This window comes from Nicotiana sylvestris, chromosome 2 (genome assembly GCF_000393655.2).
Source record: "Nicotiana sylvestris chromosome 2, ASM39365v2, whole genome shotgun sequence".
NCBI lineage: Eukaryota > Viridiplantae > Streptophyta > Magnoliopsida > Solanales > Solanaceae > Nicotiana > Nicotiana sylvestris.
In genome coordinates, this window is record NC_091058.1 from 118651800 (window position 1) to 118667296 (window position 15497).

Below are 15497 nucleotides of genomic sequence, written 5' to 3' on the forward strand. Positions count from 1 at the left end.
TTTGAGAGCATTAAATCCTACTTGATAAAACCTCTGGTTTTGGTAGCCCCTATACTTGGAAAGCCACTGATACTATATATTTCAACACAAGAAAGGTCTGTTGGAGCGCTGTTGGCCCAGGAAAATAGTGAAGGGAAAGAAAACTCCCTTTACTACTTGAGCAGGATGATGACACCAAACGAGCTGAATTATTCGCCAATTGAAAAGTTGTGTTTGGCGCTAGTCTTCTCAATTCAAAAGTTGAAGCACTACTTTCAAGCTCATGTTGTCCCTCTTGTTTCTAAGGCAAATCCTATCAAGTTCGTGATGTCAAAACCTGTCCTTAGTGATCGAATATCAAGGTGGTACCTCCAGTTTCAACAATTTGAAATCGTGTACATCCCTCAAAAGGCTAAAAAGGACAAGTGTTAGTGAACTTCTTGGCAGATCACCCTATACCTGATGATTGGGAGCTAAATGATGAATTACTTGATGAGGACGCAATGGTCATTGAAGTTCAACCTCCATGGAAGATGTACTTTGACGGTGTTGCACATCGCTTAGGAGTTGGTGCTGGTGTAGTATTTGTCACTTCTCAAGGTGAAGTTCTGCCCTACTCTTTTATGTTGATGCAACTCTACACTAACAACGTTGCTGAGTATCAAACATTAATACTTGGGCTTGAAATGGCTGTCGAAATGAAGCGGTTATAATTGCAAGTTTTTGGTGACTCTCAGTTAGTGATCAGTCATCTTCTAGGTAGTTACTTGACCCGAACTGCGCCCATATTATGATTACGCAAAAAAATTAATAGGGTGGCTCGGTGATGTGACTATTCAGCATGTGCCAAGGAAAGAAAGTAAGAAGGCTGATGCTTTAGCTGCCCTAGCTTCATCGTTAACCCTGCCTGATCAAGCGCAAGTTACTGTCTGCCAAAAATGGGTAGTACCGTCACCAAATGAGGCTGAACGTGAAGAAAATAAACTCAAGCATCTTGTCGCTATTTTTGGAGTTGAGAAAGAAGAATGGCGACAACCTATTATCGACTACTTACGCTATGGGATACTTACAGAAAATCTGTGGAGAAGGACTAAAATCCATCGTCATGCACCTTGCTTCCTTTACTACAAAGATACTATATAAAGAAGGTCATTTGAAGGAGTACTCTTGCGATGCTTAGGGGAAAAAGAAGCACTCCAAGCTTTGCAAGAGGCACATTCTGGGGTATGTGGTTTACACTAGTCTGGACCAAAGCTCAACTTCCATATAAAAAGGATGGGATATTATTGGCCAACGATGGTAAAATATTGCTTGGACTACGCTCGAAGATGCAAGGCTTGTCAATTCCATGCGAATTTTATTCATCAACCCCCTGAAGTATTGCACCCGACTGTTGCATCCTAGCCATTTGACGCTTGGGGATTGGATGTTGTTGGACCACTGCCAAAGTCCTCTGGTGGGCACCTATACATCTTAGCTGCAACTGACTACTTCTCAAAATGGGCTGAAGTTGTTGCTCTTAAGGAAGTAAAAAAGGAAAATGTTGCAAGTTTCATCCAACTAAACAAGATTTGTGAACTCTTTGGCTTCAAGCAACGTAACTTTTCTATGCACAATGTTGCCGCCAATGGTCTAGCCGAGGCATTCAACAAGACTCTATGCAACTTATTAAAGAAAGTCGTCTCCAAATCCAAATGGTATTGGCATGACCGTATGGAAGAAGATCTGTGAGCATATACGACAACTCACCGCACGCCAACACAAGCGACCCCTTCTGCACTCATTTATGGAGTCGAAGCCGTCTTGCCACTCGAGCGTCAAATACCTTCATTACGATTAGCTATTCAAGAAGGGATCATTGATGGAGAAAATGCTCGACTTCGATTAGCAGAGTTGGAGGCTCTTGATGAGAAGAGGTTGGAAGCTCAACAGAGTCTTGAATGTTATCAAGCTCGATTGTCTCATGCCTTCAATAAAAGAGTTCACCCAAGATCCTTTCAAGTAGGAGATCAAGTCTTTGTCGTACGAAGATTCATAATTACTTCCCATAAACTTGTAGAGAAGTTCACTTCAAAATGGGATGGGCCATATATCGTACAAGAAGCTTACTCAAGTGGGGCTTACAAGCTAGTAGATGCAGTTGGCATAAAAATTGGCCCTATCAATGGCAAGTTTTTAAAGAAGTATTATCCTTGAAGTTGCAACGCTCCCTTGACGCATGAGCCTAAACTGTATGTTCCTACACTCCTGGCCCGCATGAGTCTAAACTGTGTAAGGCCCACAAAAATAAAGAGTTCGCTAGGTTGAAAACCTCAAAAGAGGCGGCCTAGGAAAAAGTTAGGACATAAAATTTTTTTTAAAAAAATAACAAAAAGAATCATCCATTTTGAACTACGGTATGACTTGATCCTCTTCACCGAGGTACATAGGCAGCTTAGAGTTTCATTCTGAGTTCAGTCGCATGAGTTCAAAAGATACATAGTGCCCCAATCATCGTTCGAATGAAGTACGATGGAATGTAATCCATTCAATCAACACTTGAAAATCGAGCTCAGTTGCCATTCTTGTATTAAACTTTGGATCTCATTTAATTTAAAGGGGGCAAGCCGCTATGATAAATTTGTGTCTTCAATGAAATGATTATAGTCTTTTAGGAGGCTACAAAGTATTTGCATTGAAGTCTGGAGATTCGTTATGTCTTCATGTTCATATGAAATTCAAATTTGTTGATCTTCATATCCGCTCTCTGTCCTAAAGAAAAAGGGAAGAAAAGAGAGGTGTCAAAAGGGAACACAAGTATAAGAAGAAAAATTACTTGGCATAACATTTCAAATTCAGTGAGACTTGAACCAAAGATATTTGGTGAGAATGAAGATCTCGAATTTCGATTGATAGCAAGAAAAATGTCTTGTGATTCCGAGGCTTCCATACCAAAACATAAAAGTTTTGGCAAATTCATGCCAATAATTCTAAACTATCGGAAATCAAATGGTTCGTGATTTCAATGTTCCTACATCAAGATATAAGAGTTTTGGTGATGTCGTGAAATTTGAAACTATCAACGTGTCGGAATCCAAATCTAGTTTCAAAATAATATCTGGGACGATTCTCAAAATGTCCAGTTCCGAATTTTGGATATGTCTTAGATCTTGAAGTTTATTTTTCATAAAATCAAGAGGTTCATGATTTCGACGTTTCCACACTAAGATATAATTTTTTTGGTGAAGCTGCACAAACTGAAACTATCAATGTGTCGGAATCTAAAGTTAGATTCAAAATAATATTTGGGATGATTCTAAAGACATTTTATTCCAAATTTTAGATATGTCTTAGATTTTGAACTCTAGTTTTTATAAAATCAAACGATTCACAATTTCGATATTCCTACCCCAAGATATGATTTTTTTGGTGAGACAAGCAAATCTAAAATTTTCAACGCGGTAGAATCTAAAATTGGTTTCAAAATATTACCTGCGGCGATTCTAAAGGTGTTCGTCTCGAACTTTCAAAAGTGTTCGAATTTTTAAGGTTTTCTTTTCGAACTTTTAACTTTTGGGCACACGGAAAAATGGAAGTGGGTGGAGGGAAAAAGACATATGTTTCAAACTTTTAAAGGTGCTTGTGGCAAGTTTTAAAGGGTCTTCACTGCCGACTTTTTAAGATTTCTACCACGAGCTTTTAAGGGTCTTCGCCATAAATTTTTTAAGGTCCTCATCGCGTGCATTTAAAGGTCTTCACCGAGAACTTTTAAAAGTCTTCACTGTGAACTTCTAAAGATCTTGACCATGAGTTTTTAAGGATGTTTGGGGTGAGCTTTTATGGGTCTTCGCCACAACTTTTAAAGGACTTCGCCACTTTTAAAGATCTTGACCACGAGCTTTTAAGGATCTTCGTGCGAACCTTTATGGGTCTTTCCCGCAAATTTTAAAGGTATTCGACGCGAACTTTTAAAGGTCCTCGCCGCGAACTTTTAAAGGTCTTCGCTGTGAAGTTTTAAAGATTTTGATCACGAGCTTTTAAGGATCTTCGCACGAACTTTTATGGGTCCTCCCCGTAAATTTTAAAGCTATTCATCGCGAACTTTTAAAGGTCTTCATCGCTAACTTTTAAAGGTCTTCACTGTGAACTTTTAAAGATATTGACCACGGACTTTTAAGGATCTTCGCACAAACTTTTATGGGTCTTCCCAGCAAATTTTAAAGGTATTCGTCGCGAACTTTTAAAGGTCTTCATCTCAAACTTTTAAAGTACTTCCTAGTTTGATGAAGTTACTTCTGGAAAAAAAAGAGACAATAGAGTAAAAAAAAAGCACAAGAAAAGGAGAAGAAATTATCTTCGCGTCAATGCTTTCGAGTCCACAAAACTAGACTCAAATGACTTCAAAAAACTGCAATTGATGCCGATGAAATGGAAGATATGCGGCTATTTATAGAAGCAGTGAGACAATATTGGAAGTTTAATGGCAATGTGGGACTAGAAGTTTGTTAGAGTCCAACAAAGATTTGATATCCTAATTCAGCTAGAAGGAAAGGTTACGGCGGTGGAATTTGCTTACATATATGCAAATTGAAAAGAGGACAATGTTAGTTCTATTTCTAGTGAGCTAGGGAAATATTATCCTAAAAGTATAATAATGACATCTACGTGGATTTATCTAGGTGTGGACGTTCGATATTTCGGTTCGGTATTTAAGAATTTCGGTTCGGTATTTCGGTATTCGGTTTATCAATTGTATATACCAAATACCATACCAAAATATTTCGGTACGGTTCGGTATTTCTTATTTTGGTTCGGTACGGTTTCGGTTTAACAATCAATGAATAATCAATGCTAACAGTGCACATGCACAATTGAAACTTTCACTCTAAAAGAATCTGTTCCGATATATAACAGTGTACATGCACAATTGAATAAGTGAAAAGCAAAAGCTGAACAAGTTCTTTACAATCTGCACACCAGTATATCGTATTATACAATCTGCACGCCAGTATACAAGTGAAAAGCAAAAGCTGGCCAACTGCACATTACACAACTATATTAAACAACTTAAACACAATGCAATCAACTGGCCAACTACACATTACACAACTTAACACTTAACACAGTACACAATTGAATCTGTACACAACTACACAACACATTACACAACTTAACACAGTACACAATTGAATTTGTACACAACTACACATTACACAACTTAACACTTAACACTTAAACACAGTGCAATAAAAACACAGTGCAACAAAAACAATCTTAACACTTAAACAAAGTGCAATTGGCCAACTGCAACAGTTTTAACAGTCTTAACACTTAAACATAGTGCAACAAAAACAGAAAGGGCATCCCTCAACAAACAGTCTTAATTCTTAAATATGAATTCCAGGAAGACGCGCAAGACAACGCTTAATATGCTTCCTTAAATCAATTGTTCCGTTCCTCTTTGGATTAACATTATAGACTTGACCACAATGTTTGCACTCTACTTTGCGAACTTCTCCGTTATCTTCTTTCACCACAAAGTATTCCCAAATATCGGAGCGTTGAGCAGGAGCACGGGGCATGATTGCACTTGAACCTAAAAAAATATAAATCATAAGTTAGAATATTATATTTTGATGATAATAAAACAAAACTACAAAATATTAAGTATATCATTATCACCAAACAAATAGAGTATTAAACTTACCACTCAAGATGCAAGTTGCAACTATACATCAAACAATGCTAGTAGTGCTTCCATTATTTTCCATATCTAAAGATAATACGACCAAATATGTCATACAAATGAAAAAGCATGATATATTATTTTGAATTAAAATACACACAAAATATTAAAGCTTACCAAGCTCGAGTTCCTCAAGATACTTCAAGTCTTCTTCAACACTAATAGGATTCTTCTCTTCTCTAAGCCAATCTTGAACACAAATAAGAGCTTGCACACATTTAGGAGTCAATGAACTCCTAAATGAATCAAGAATACGGCCACCAGTGCTAAACGCGCATTCCGACGCCACACTAGAAATTGGAATTGCCAACACATCACGAGCCAACTCCGAAAGAATAGGAAATCTAGGAGCATGTGTTTTCCACCAACTCAAGATATCAAATTCTTCACTAAAAGGCTCTTGTTCTTCACTAATGTATTTATCCAACTCCGATTTAGCACCCCCACTTCCATTGTCTTCCTTTTGTTTCTTCAAGCTAAGCTTAGTCCTTATTTTTGATACACTTATAACACTCCCACAAGGTGTATTAGATGTGTTGTTAGATGAAGTAGAACTAGATGGAGATTGAGGAAAAGATTCGGTTGAATACTTTTTTAGATACTCTCCAAACAAAGAATTCATATAAGCATACACCTCAACATTTATTTTCTTCCCTTTTTCCTCCCCAAAAAGTTCTTCAAGTGCTCCCTCAACATATTCAAATTTGTTACGTGGATCCAAGACGGAAGCAATAAAAATCATTTTATTCATCTTTTCAGGCTCACCCCAATACTTCTTGAACTTTTCTTGCATTTGCTCAGCCATTTTTCTCAAATGCTCATCCTCACTAGCTAAACACATTTTCAAATGACAATAAAGTTCAGATACATCATCAAAATGAGAATTACAAGTGACATAACGTGAACCTGAAACTTTTTTAGTTAGCTCGTGAAATCTTGCAAGAAACTCTATCACATTCACTCAATCATCAGATTCAAGAGGACCTGCATTACTACCATCTTCACAAAGATGAGAACATTGATAAGCAGAAAATCAATCATAAAAAAGATGCAACTTGTCAAAGGCCTTTTCAAAGTGTTGTGCTGTATCCAACATCAAATAGGTGGAATTCCACCTGGTAGGAACATCCCAACACAACGTTTTGGTACATTCTACCTTTACATGTGCACAACACTGTTTAAACTTTAAGGTCCTTGCAGGCGAAGATCTCACATACCTCACAATATTTCTAACACGTGTCACAGAAGCATCAAGTTCTTTCAAACCATCTTGCACAATTAGATTTAGTATATGAGCCATGCATCTCACATGAAGATGTTTACCACTCATCATATTAGTTTTCCACATATCTAACTGTTTAGACAATTCTTTGACAGTGACATCATTTGAAGAAGCATTGTCCACAGTAATAGTGAAAACCTTGTCTAATTTCCATTCAAGCAAACAATCCCTAATAGCTTTAGCCATCTCTTCACACTTATGACTAGTGATAGGGCAAAAATTTAGTATTCTTTTATGCAACTTCCAATCCCTATCAATGAAGTGGGCTATCAAACACATATAATTTATTCTTTGTAATGAAGTCCAAGTGTCTGTTGTTAGGTAAATTTTTGGTTGTGCTTCTCTAAAAGAACTTCTTAGATTTTGCCTCAATTCACCGTAAACTTCATAACAATTCCTTGTTATTGTTCTACGAGAAGGAAGACGAAATAGTGGTTGAGTTTTTCTCATAAACTTCATAAAGCCTTCATTTTATACAAAGCTAAATGGTAGTTCATCAATAACTATCATCTCAATTAAGGCCCTCCTAACCACTTTTTGATCAAATTTCCAAATTGATCCTTCATCATTTTGGCAAGATTGAAAATTTATCTTTGTTTGACTATTATCTTTAGCAATGTTAAGTGGGTATTCTTTGCATCTAAGCAAATGATTCTTCAATCCTGTTGTTCCATTCTTAGATGAATTAGCAGCATAAGCTTGTTTACAATATCGACACCGTGCTTTCCCAACCCCATTAACCTCAAATTTATCAAAATTGTTCCAAACGTCAGACCTAGGTTGCATGGCTTTCCTTTTCTTGGAATCTTGAGTATCAATGGTGTTGGTGTTACTATCTACCGTAATAGGTAAACTTTCACTAGAACCAACATCACTTACTTTACTTGTATCTTCCATCTATATAAAATTAAACAAATATAAACATAAATTAACAATCAACAAATTAACTACCTTGCTATCAGTAATGCTAAGAGAATGTAAATATGAGAGTACACTTTTAGATTTTAGTTATTTCAAACTAGCTATAAGTAGCTTCAACTACCATGTTTCTGCTTCTCCCTACAGGCTACAAGTGCTACCAAAGTTTCTAAAATAGTGAACCCCATAAAGTCTTGAACCGTTGAACGTGCAAGTCAATTAGAGCTCATATTCTGACTATAAGGTAAAGAAAAGATTAGGATTTCTCTTTAAAACATCAAGGAAGGAAGGATCTTTATTCTTTCCATTTTTGCTAGAAACTTTCTTTAAAATATTTGAAACACGATTTCAGAACACACACACTCTCTGTTTTTTGGGTTTTTACTCTTTCGGCACACTGATAAGAACTGACATACTCAATGTCAATGGAGTTACCAAGTATACCTTGCACTGATCAATAAGTTAGATTTTGTACTTCTTTTGCCACATATAGAAAAATACATTAATTTCAGAAAGAAAAATGAAAAACAAAATAAAGGATCCTCTTCACCTCTAACTCATCTGCTAAAGCAAGTCAACAACCAAAAAAAAAAGCAAGTAGAAACATACCTTCGAAAATTGAAACTATCACAAGTTCGCAACAATAGCGTCTTTGTTTGACCGGAATTTTTGAGGAGTGAGGACTGAGGACTGAGGAATCGAATCGAGCTCGGAAATTGCCTAATGCCCTAATCGCCTACTCAGTCAACTGTATCTGACTTTCAGTACCTAATGAATTAGCCCTAATCTTTTTAGAGTGGGATGTGGCAATGGGCTGGGGCGCTGGGAAGTTGGAAATTGGAATTATAAAATTATTAGAGTGGGCAGGGGCGATGGTCTAGGCTAAGGTTAGGTAGTGGACTGGGGCAATCCGCAATAAGAAAATGTATTTTAAAAAATCGGTATTTCGGTATACCAAAATTTCAAATTTCTAATACCGAGGACCGTACCGAAATACCGAAATACCGAAATTGCAATACCGAATTAGACCGAAACCGAAAAAACCGAAACCGAAATACCGATTTAATTCGGTTCGGTTTGGAATTCGGTTTTTCGGATTTTATGCCTACCCCTAGATTTAGCCCAATTCCAATATTCAAGTCAAATACATTGAAAATGGACGTTGTTAGAAGTTGCATGTGATGTTTTTCATAACCATATGTATGTACGAAGTTCTTTTACTTCAAGCCTAGTCTTTTAAATTTACATATTTACATGACAAGTCTTGAAGTATGGGGCATTTGTAGGCATTTAAAATTTATTAAAATTAAATCCGTAAAATAATTTGGATTATATTTTAAATTCAAGATATATTAGTTCAAATAAATTTATTGGGATAATATAATTGGATTAGTTATATAGGTCCAACATATATGGATTAAATAAATAAGTCATAATTCATTAGGCTAGCCCATTTAATTGGAGTAAAGATGAGCCCACTTCATTAAGTCCAAGATGTTATCTTTCTAGAGGCCCAGTTTGGTGCCACATGGCAAATGATGTGGCATGCCAAGTCAAACAGAAGAGCCAATAGGATCGTGCCACGTGTCAAAATGACAAGGCATGCCAAGTCACATTAAAAGGCTAATGAAATCGTTCCATGTGTGCAAGTGACATTTTTGGGCCAATCAAATGAGGTCATGTCACACTTCAATTTGATTGGTCAGAAAGAGTTTATTCTTATCACAAATCTTCCCTCCCACAACTATAAATAGGGGTCTTCATAACCCAGAAAAGACACCAAAAATTATAACAAGAAGCAAGAGAGAACTCGTGGATCAAACGCTGCAGATTTCTCTAAAAGCTACAAGTGTTCAAGTGTTCTAAGGATTAAAAGATCAAGACGAAGATTCAAGAACAAGTTGCAAGCCCTTGGATTAAAAAATACGTCAAGATCAAGATCAAGCCTCAAGCACTTGGATTAAAATAAAATAAAATCCAAGATTAAGCTCAAAAGCTTTTTTATTTACTGTTGAAGAGTAGAATCAGAGAATTCATAGAGATTGTAGTACTTAAATTATTTGATATAAAATACTACAATTGTTGCAATTATTTTTTGTCTTGATTTTATTTTCTCGACGCAAATTTATTGTCTACAAGGAGCACAGAGAGAATGAGACGGTATTGAGTTTTAGTGCTTTAGCTTTAACACGTGTAAAGGTAGGGCACCAATGACACGCCGCTTCGAATGTTAATAGAGCTAAGAAGAAGTACCATAATGCCTTTTGACGGCGAAACATGATAGAACTTTCACTTATTTATTTATAAGATTGAGACACATAAGAAAGGGACAAAAGTAACAAGTTCCCTGCAATAAAGATCTTACCACCTCTATCAATGATAACAGGATAAGGTATGTGATTGGCTCCAACCCTATATCACTATATAATGGCGGGGAATGGTTGATGATGTTTTTACCCGAAAGGTTGGGATCGATTTCCACAGGGAGTTAATATTGGTTGGGAGTTGGGTTTCTATCCAATCTAGCTACGCGTGTTGCTTTTAATTGCACTTCTAACCATGTTTGGAGTTGTTTCTATTCTTATTTTAATACCAATGATTTCTGAAAATAATCTAAGTACAATATTTTTGTAAGGTTTTTCCCAAGTGGTAAAAAGCACTAGGGAAGTGACTTACACCTAGGCGAGTATCTAATGGGATCTAAAATTTAGGACAAGCTTGTTATAGCCGTGATATAACCTTTACACAAAAATACTCACTCTATACCTCTCGGTAGTTTGAGTGACTTTTCCCTAATTGGCTTTCTCAAGCCCAACTGGGTGTTCAAATAATGCAAGTAAAATTGGCTCAAGTCGAGTATTACTATCTTTTGGTTTAACCCTTTAATTGGGGCTATCAATCTCTTGAGTGCACCCCAATTCCTTGTTAGCCTGAATTTTCTAGACTTATTCCCTCTTTCTCAAGAAGAGTCTAAGTCATAAAGGCATGAATCAGTGTTTGCAACCACCAATTCTATAATTTAAAGCATGAATCAAGCTAAATATCACTAACTCATAAACAATTAAGCCCTAAAATAAAAGACCCATTAAATACCCACACTAAGGTTGGGTCACAACCCTAGCTAATGGGTTTAGTTACTCATAATAAAGGTAGAAATCAAAGATGAAGATGAAATATAAGCCATAAAAGTTGATTACAAGAAAAAAATCTAAGATTACTAGATAAAGCTACTCTAAAATTACTCAAAATAGCTAAGTACGGCGGTTCACGAGCTCCTCAAAACAAAAGATACCCTAAAAATCTGAAAAGGATTTATTTATACACAGTTGAAATTACTGGATAAAAATACCCCTACGGAGGTTCCACTATTAGCGCAATACTGAGCGCCTCAGCGCTTGAACTTTCGCAGCCACGCAAAAGCAAGCGCGGACCGCGCGTTTCTTCCATTTTGGACTGGGACTGGGCTTGATTTCGCTGGGCGCATAAAAGAGATCGCCTCAGTGTTGTCTTCAACCGCGGCCGCGTAAAATGTTTGCGGATCGCGCTTTTCATTTGAGCTCAAATTTCCAGGCCTCTGAATCTAAATTTCGCCCACAGCGAAATAAACATCGCGGCCGCGTCAAGTAATTCTGCTGCCACGCTACTTAACCGTGGTCAGCAGTCGCTGTCTACCTTCAAAAACACCTTCTCTGAACCTCAATTTCGTTGTCAGCATAATTGTGGCCGCCTCAGCGGTGGACCTTCCGCGGACGCTCTTTTCCTTCGCTGTTAACGCTTTTAACTCAGCTTTGAACTTGTGCAGGTTTAACTCCTTTATGAGCTGGTTATGACTTTCTTACTTCATTTTGACCAACCCCTGCAAACAAGCACAATAAGTTAGCTTTCGGGAATACTTTTACACATTTTTGATCCAAAATCTAAGAAAAAGAGAGCATAAAATAGGCTATAATCCATAGTTATCAATATGTATTACCAAAAAAAATCTATGACCAAAAGAGGAATTTGAACTGGTTTGGGTGTTTTGAATGAAATTGTGTAAAGATAAAGGGTCGGAATGACAAAACAGAATAAGCTGGGTATCCTTTTGACTATTCAGCCTAATGAAAATACCGAAAACACACCTTTATTTTCTTTTGTTTTTTTTATTTGTTTCCATGTCCTCTCTTTTTGGAATCAATTCTTTTTGCTGTATTGTACTATGTGCATCAACTGCTGCACATCATTTCTTCAGTTAAACTTAAAACTACCTCATCACTATTGTTCTTTTACTTCTCCAACTGTAATAACTACCAACAATGTCCTCTTGGACATGTACACTCTCTACTTCCCCTCTTTCTCCTCCTCTTCAACAGCCTTCCCCATCATTTACTCAAAACCCACCAAGAAAACTACCTTCAACTCCATCACCTATAACTACCCTCATTTCCAAGAAATTTGAACAAGAACCCACCTCAGAAACACCCTCTGCAGCTCCAGGGATCGATACTCTTCGATCTCAAGTACGCTTAAACTGCTTCAAAGATGCAGTCTTTACATATATGCATATGACTGCTGAAGGCATTAGACCTGATAATTTTGTTTTCCCTGCAGTTCTGAAAGCTGCTACTGGCCTTCAGAACTTGGATCTTGGAAAACAGATACATGGTTCTGTTGTTAAATTGGGGTACGATACGATATCGTCCACCGTGGCGAATTCGCTTATCCATTTGCTTGGGCAATGTGGTGGTAGTGTTCATGATGTTTATAAAGTGTTTGATAGAATTACACAAAGAGATCAAGTTTCTTGGAATTCTTTAATAAATGCTCTTTGTAAATTTGAGAAGTGGGAGTTAGCATTGGAGGCTTTTAGGCTGATGGGATTAGATGGGTTCGAGGCTAGTTCGTTTACGTTGGTGAGCGTGGCACTTGCTTGTAGTAATTTGCCTAGGACTGATGGGTTGAGGCTTGGCAAGCAAGTTCACGGGTATAGTTTGAGAATAGATGATAGCAAAACATTTACTAACAATGCTTTGATATCTATGTATGCTAAATTAGGAAGGGTTGATGACTCAAGAGCTGTTTTTGAGTTGTTTGCACACCGGGATATTGTTTCGTGGAATACTATTATAAGTTCTTTTTCACAGAATGACCAGTTTAAAGAGGCGTTGGATAACTTTAGTTTCATGATACAAGAAGAGATAAAGCCTGATGGATTCACGATTTCAAGTGTTCTTCCTGCGTGTTCTCATTTGGCTTTGCTGGATGTTGGGAAACAAATTCATTGTTATGTCTTGAAGAATGATGATTTGATTGGGAATCCATTTGTTGCTAGTTCGTTGGTTGACATGTATTGCAATTGTCGACAGGTTGAAAGTGGGCGTGAAGTTTTTGACAGTTCCTTAAAAAGAAGCATTGGGCTTTGGAATGCTATGCTCGCTGGCTTCACTCAAAATGGATTCTTTAAGGAGGCATTGCTGTTATTTACAGAGATGTTGGAATTCTCTGGGATAAGTCCAAACCCGACTACTATGGCAAGTGTTTTGCCTGCCTGTGTACATTGTGAAGCATTTACCGTTAAAGAAGTCATACATGGGTATGTTATTAAACTGGGTTTCGCAGATGAAAAGTATGTTCAAAATGCATTGATGGACTTGTATTCTAGGATGGGAAAGATAAATATTTCAAAGTATATATTTGACAGCATGGAGAGTAAAGATATTGTTTCATGGAATACTTTGATAACCGGTTTTGTAGTTTGTGGTTACCATGAAGATGCGCTTATTTTGTTACACGAGATGCAAACACCAAAAATAAACAATGATTGCAAGAATGATGTCGAATTTCAGTTAAAACCCAATTCAATAACCCTCATGACTGTCCTTCCTGGTTGTGCCTCGTTGGTTGCTCTAGCAAAGGGAAAAGAAATACATGCTTATGCTATCAGAAATGCATTGGCGATGGATATTGCTGTGGGAAGTGCATTGGTTGATATGTATGCAAAGTGCGGCTGCTTAGATATTGCTAGGAGAGTCTTTGATAGCATGACTAACAAAAATGCGATCACATGGAATGTTCTCATTATGGCTTATGGGATGCATGGAAAGGGAGAGGAAGCCTTAGAACTTTTTAAGGTGATGGTTCTAGAAGGGAAAGTGAAGCCCAATGACGTCACATTTATTGCAATTTTTGCCGGATGCAGTCACTCAGGGATGGTAGATCAAGGTCGGCAATTGTTCCGACAAATGAAAAATACTTATGGTATTGAACCCACTGCAGATCATTACGCCTGCGCTGTTGATTTTCTTGGTCGTGCAGGGAATCTAGAAGAAGCATATCAGCTTGTAAATGAGATGCCCTCTAAATACAACAAGATTGGTGCCTGGAGTAGTTTACTTGGGGCCTGCAGGATCCATCGCAATGTAGAACTTGGTGAAATTTCGGCAAGGAATCTCTTGGAATTGGAGCCAAATGTAGCTAGTCACTATGTTTTACTTTCCAACATTTATTCATCTGCTGGGATTTGGGAAAAGGCAAACATGGTTCGGCATAACATGAAGAAAATTGGAGTAAGAAAAGAACCTGGGTGCAGTTGGATTGAGTTTGGAGATGAAGTTCACAAGTTCGTTGCTGGAGATGCATCGCACCCACAAAGCGAGCAGCTCTATGGCTTTCTTAAGACTTTGTCAGACAAGATGAAAAAGGAAGGTTATGTGCCAGACACGTCCTGTGTTCTTCACAATGTTAGCGAGGGCGAAAAGGAGAATCTACTTTGCGGACACAGTGAAAAATTAGCTATAGCTTTTGGTATCCTTAATACACCTCCTGGAATGCCGATACGGGTTGCAAAGAACCTCAGGGTTTGCAATGACTGCCATGAGGCAACTAAATTTATCTCAAAGATTGTGAAGAGAGAGATCATTGTTAGGGATGTAAGGAGGTTCCATCACTTCAAAAATGGAACCTGTTCATGCAGGGATTATTGGTGATATAGTATGTTTATAGATTTTTATAAGTTTTGTTTATAGATTCTTTTAATGTCTGAACATAGTAAATGCACCAACTGTAACTTATATTTGTTGACTATATCATTGAGAATAACAATTTGCAACTAAATAGTTCTCTTACGTCCTGGCATCATTTTGAAGAATATAAAGTGGAAAGAAACTTTTAGATGCTGAGTCTTGTACTCGTGTTGTTTTTAAAGCACTTAAACAGTGATTCAAAATTTTGCTAGCCTGTCAGATGTATTGGAGTTGCTAAGTTTGTCGCCAACTTTGTTGCGCCTGAAACACATCTACTGCAGAATGGTGCTATCTTCAGTGGAGGCTTAAAGTTTGGCAGACAATGCTGTGTTCAGAGAGGCTTCTTTTTTGTGCTTGAAAGTTACTACACTTGGGAATTAATTACAAGAAGCTTGCCCAAGTGGAAATGCATCCCAAGAATGGCATTAGCAGGAACCACGTCGGTCATCCTGAGTTCTGTTTGAGGTAATTTCCACTCTTATTTTCTTTCTGCTCTTTGTTTTAATGGTTTGTCGTTATTACACAGTCTGTCACTATTCCAGTAGTTGGCACTAGTCTTGTATTCTCGTATTCCTTGATACATGTTTTGCCA

At 37.4% G+C, this 15497-nt stretch overlaps 3 protein-coding genes across 3 annotated transcripts; 1 reads left to right on the forward strand and 2 right to left on the reverse strand.

The window, feature by feature from the left end:
* Nucleotides 1-5481: 5481 nt before the first annotated feature.
* Nucleotides 5482-6545, reverse strand: LOC138885474 (zinc finger BED domain-containing protein RICESLEEPER 2-like). The gene is made up of 3 exons (XM_070166426.1): nucleotides 5822-6545; nucleotides 5666-5731; nucleotides 5482-5554 (listed from the first exon to the last, which is right to left on the reverse strand). The coding sequence occupies exons 1-2, from the start codon at nucleotides 6543-6545 to the stop codon at nucleotides 5694-5696; spliced, it is 762 nt and encodes a 253-aa protein (XP_070022527.1). The 3' UTR covers nucleotides 5482-5554; nucleotides 5666-5693.
* A 912-nt stretch (nucleotides 6546-7457) lies between these two features.
* LOC138885475 (uncharacterized) lies at nucleotides 7458-7883 on the reverse strand. Its single transcript, XM_070166427.1, has one exon. The coding sequence runs from the start codon at nucleotides 7881-7883 to the stop codon at nucleotides 7458-7460; it is 426 nt and encodes a 141-aa protein (XP_070022528.1).
* Nucleotides 7884-12119: 4236 nt separating this feature from the next.
* On the forward strand, nucleotides 12120-14996 carry LOC104214729 (pentatricopeptide repeat-containing protein At3g57430, chloroplastic). The gene has a single exon (XM_009764438.2). It carries the CDS (start codon nucleotides 12200-12202, stop codon nucleotides 14867-14869), a length of 2670 nt encoding a protein of 889 aa, XP_009762740.1. The 5' UTR covers nucleotides 12120-12199; the 3' UTR covers nucleotides 14870-14996.
* Nucleotides 14997-15497: the final 501 nt, after the last annotated feature.

What these genes read in the sequence shown, in the direction of transcription:
- LOC138885475 (XM_070166427.1), bottom strand. Translation starts at nt 7,883, where the DNA reads ATGGAAGATACAAGTAAAGTAAGTGATGTTGGTTCTAGTGAAAGTTTA.
- LOC138885474 (XM_070166426.1), bottom strand. Translation starts at nt 6,545, where the DNA reads ATGTGTTTAGCTAGTGAGGATGAGCATTTGAGAAAAATGGCTGAGCAA. An exon ending in TCTTGAGGAACTCGAGCTTG is followed by an intron (nt 5,732 to 5,821) that starts GTAAGCTTTAAT and finishes TATTATCTTTAG; the next exon opens with ATATGGAAAATAATGGAAGC.
- LOC104214729 (XM_009764438.2), top strand. Translation starts at nt 12,200, where the DNA reads ATGTCCTCTTGGACATGTACACTCTCTACTTCCCCTCTTTCTCCTCCT.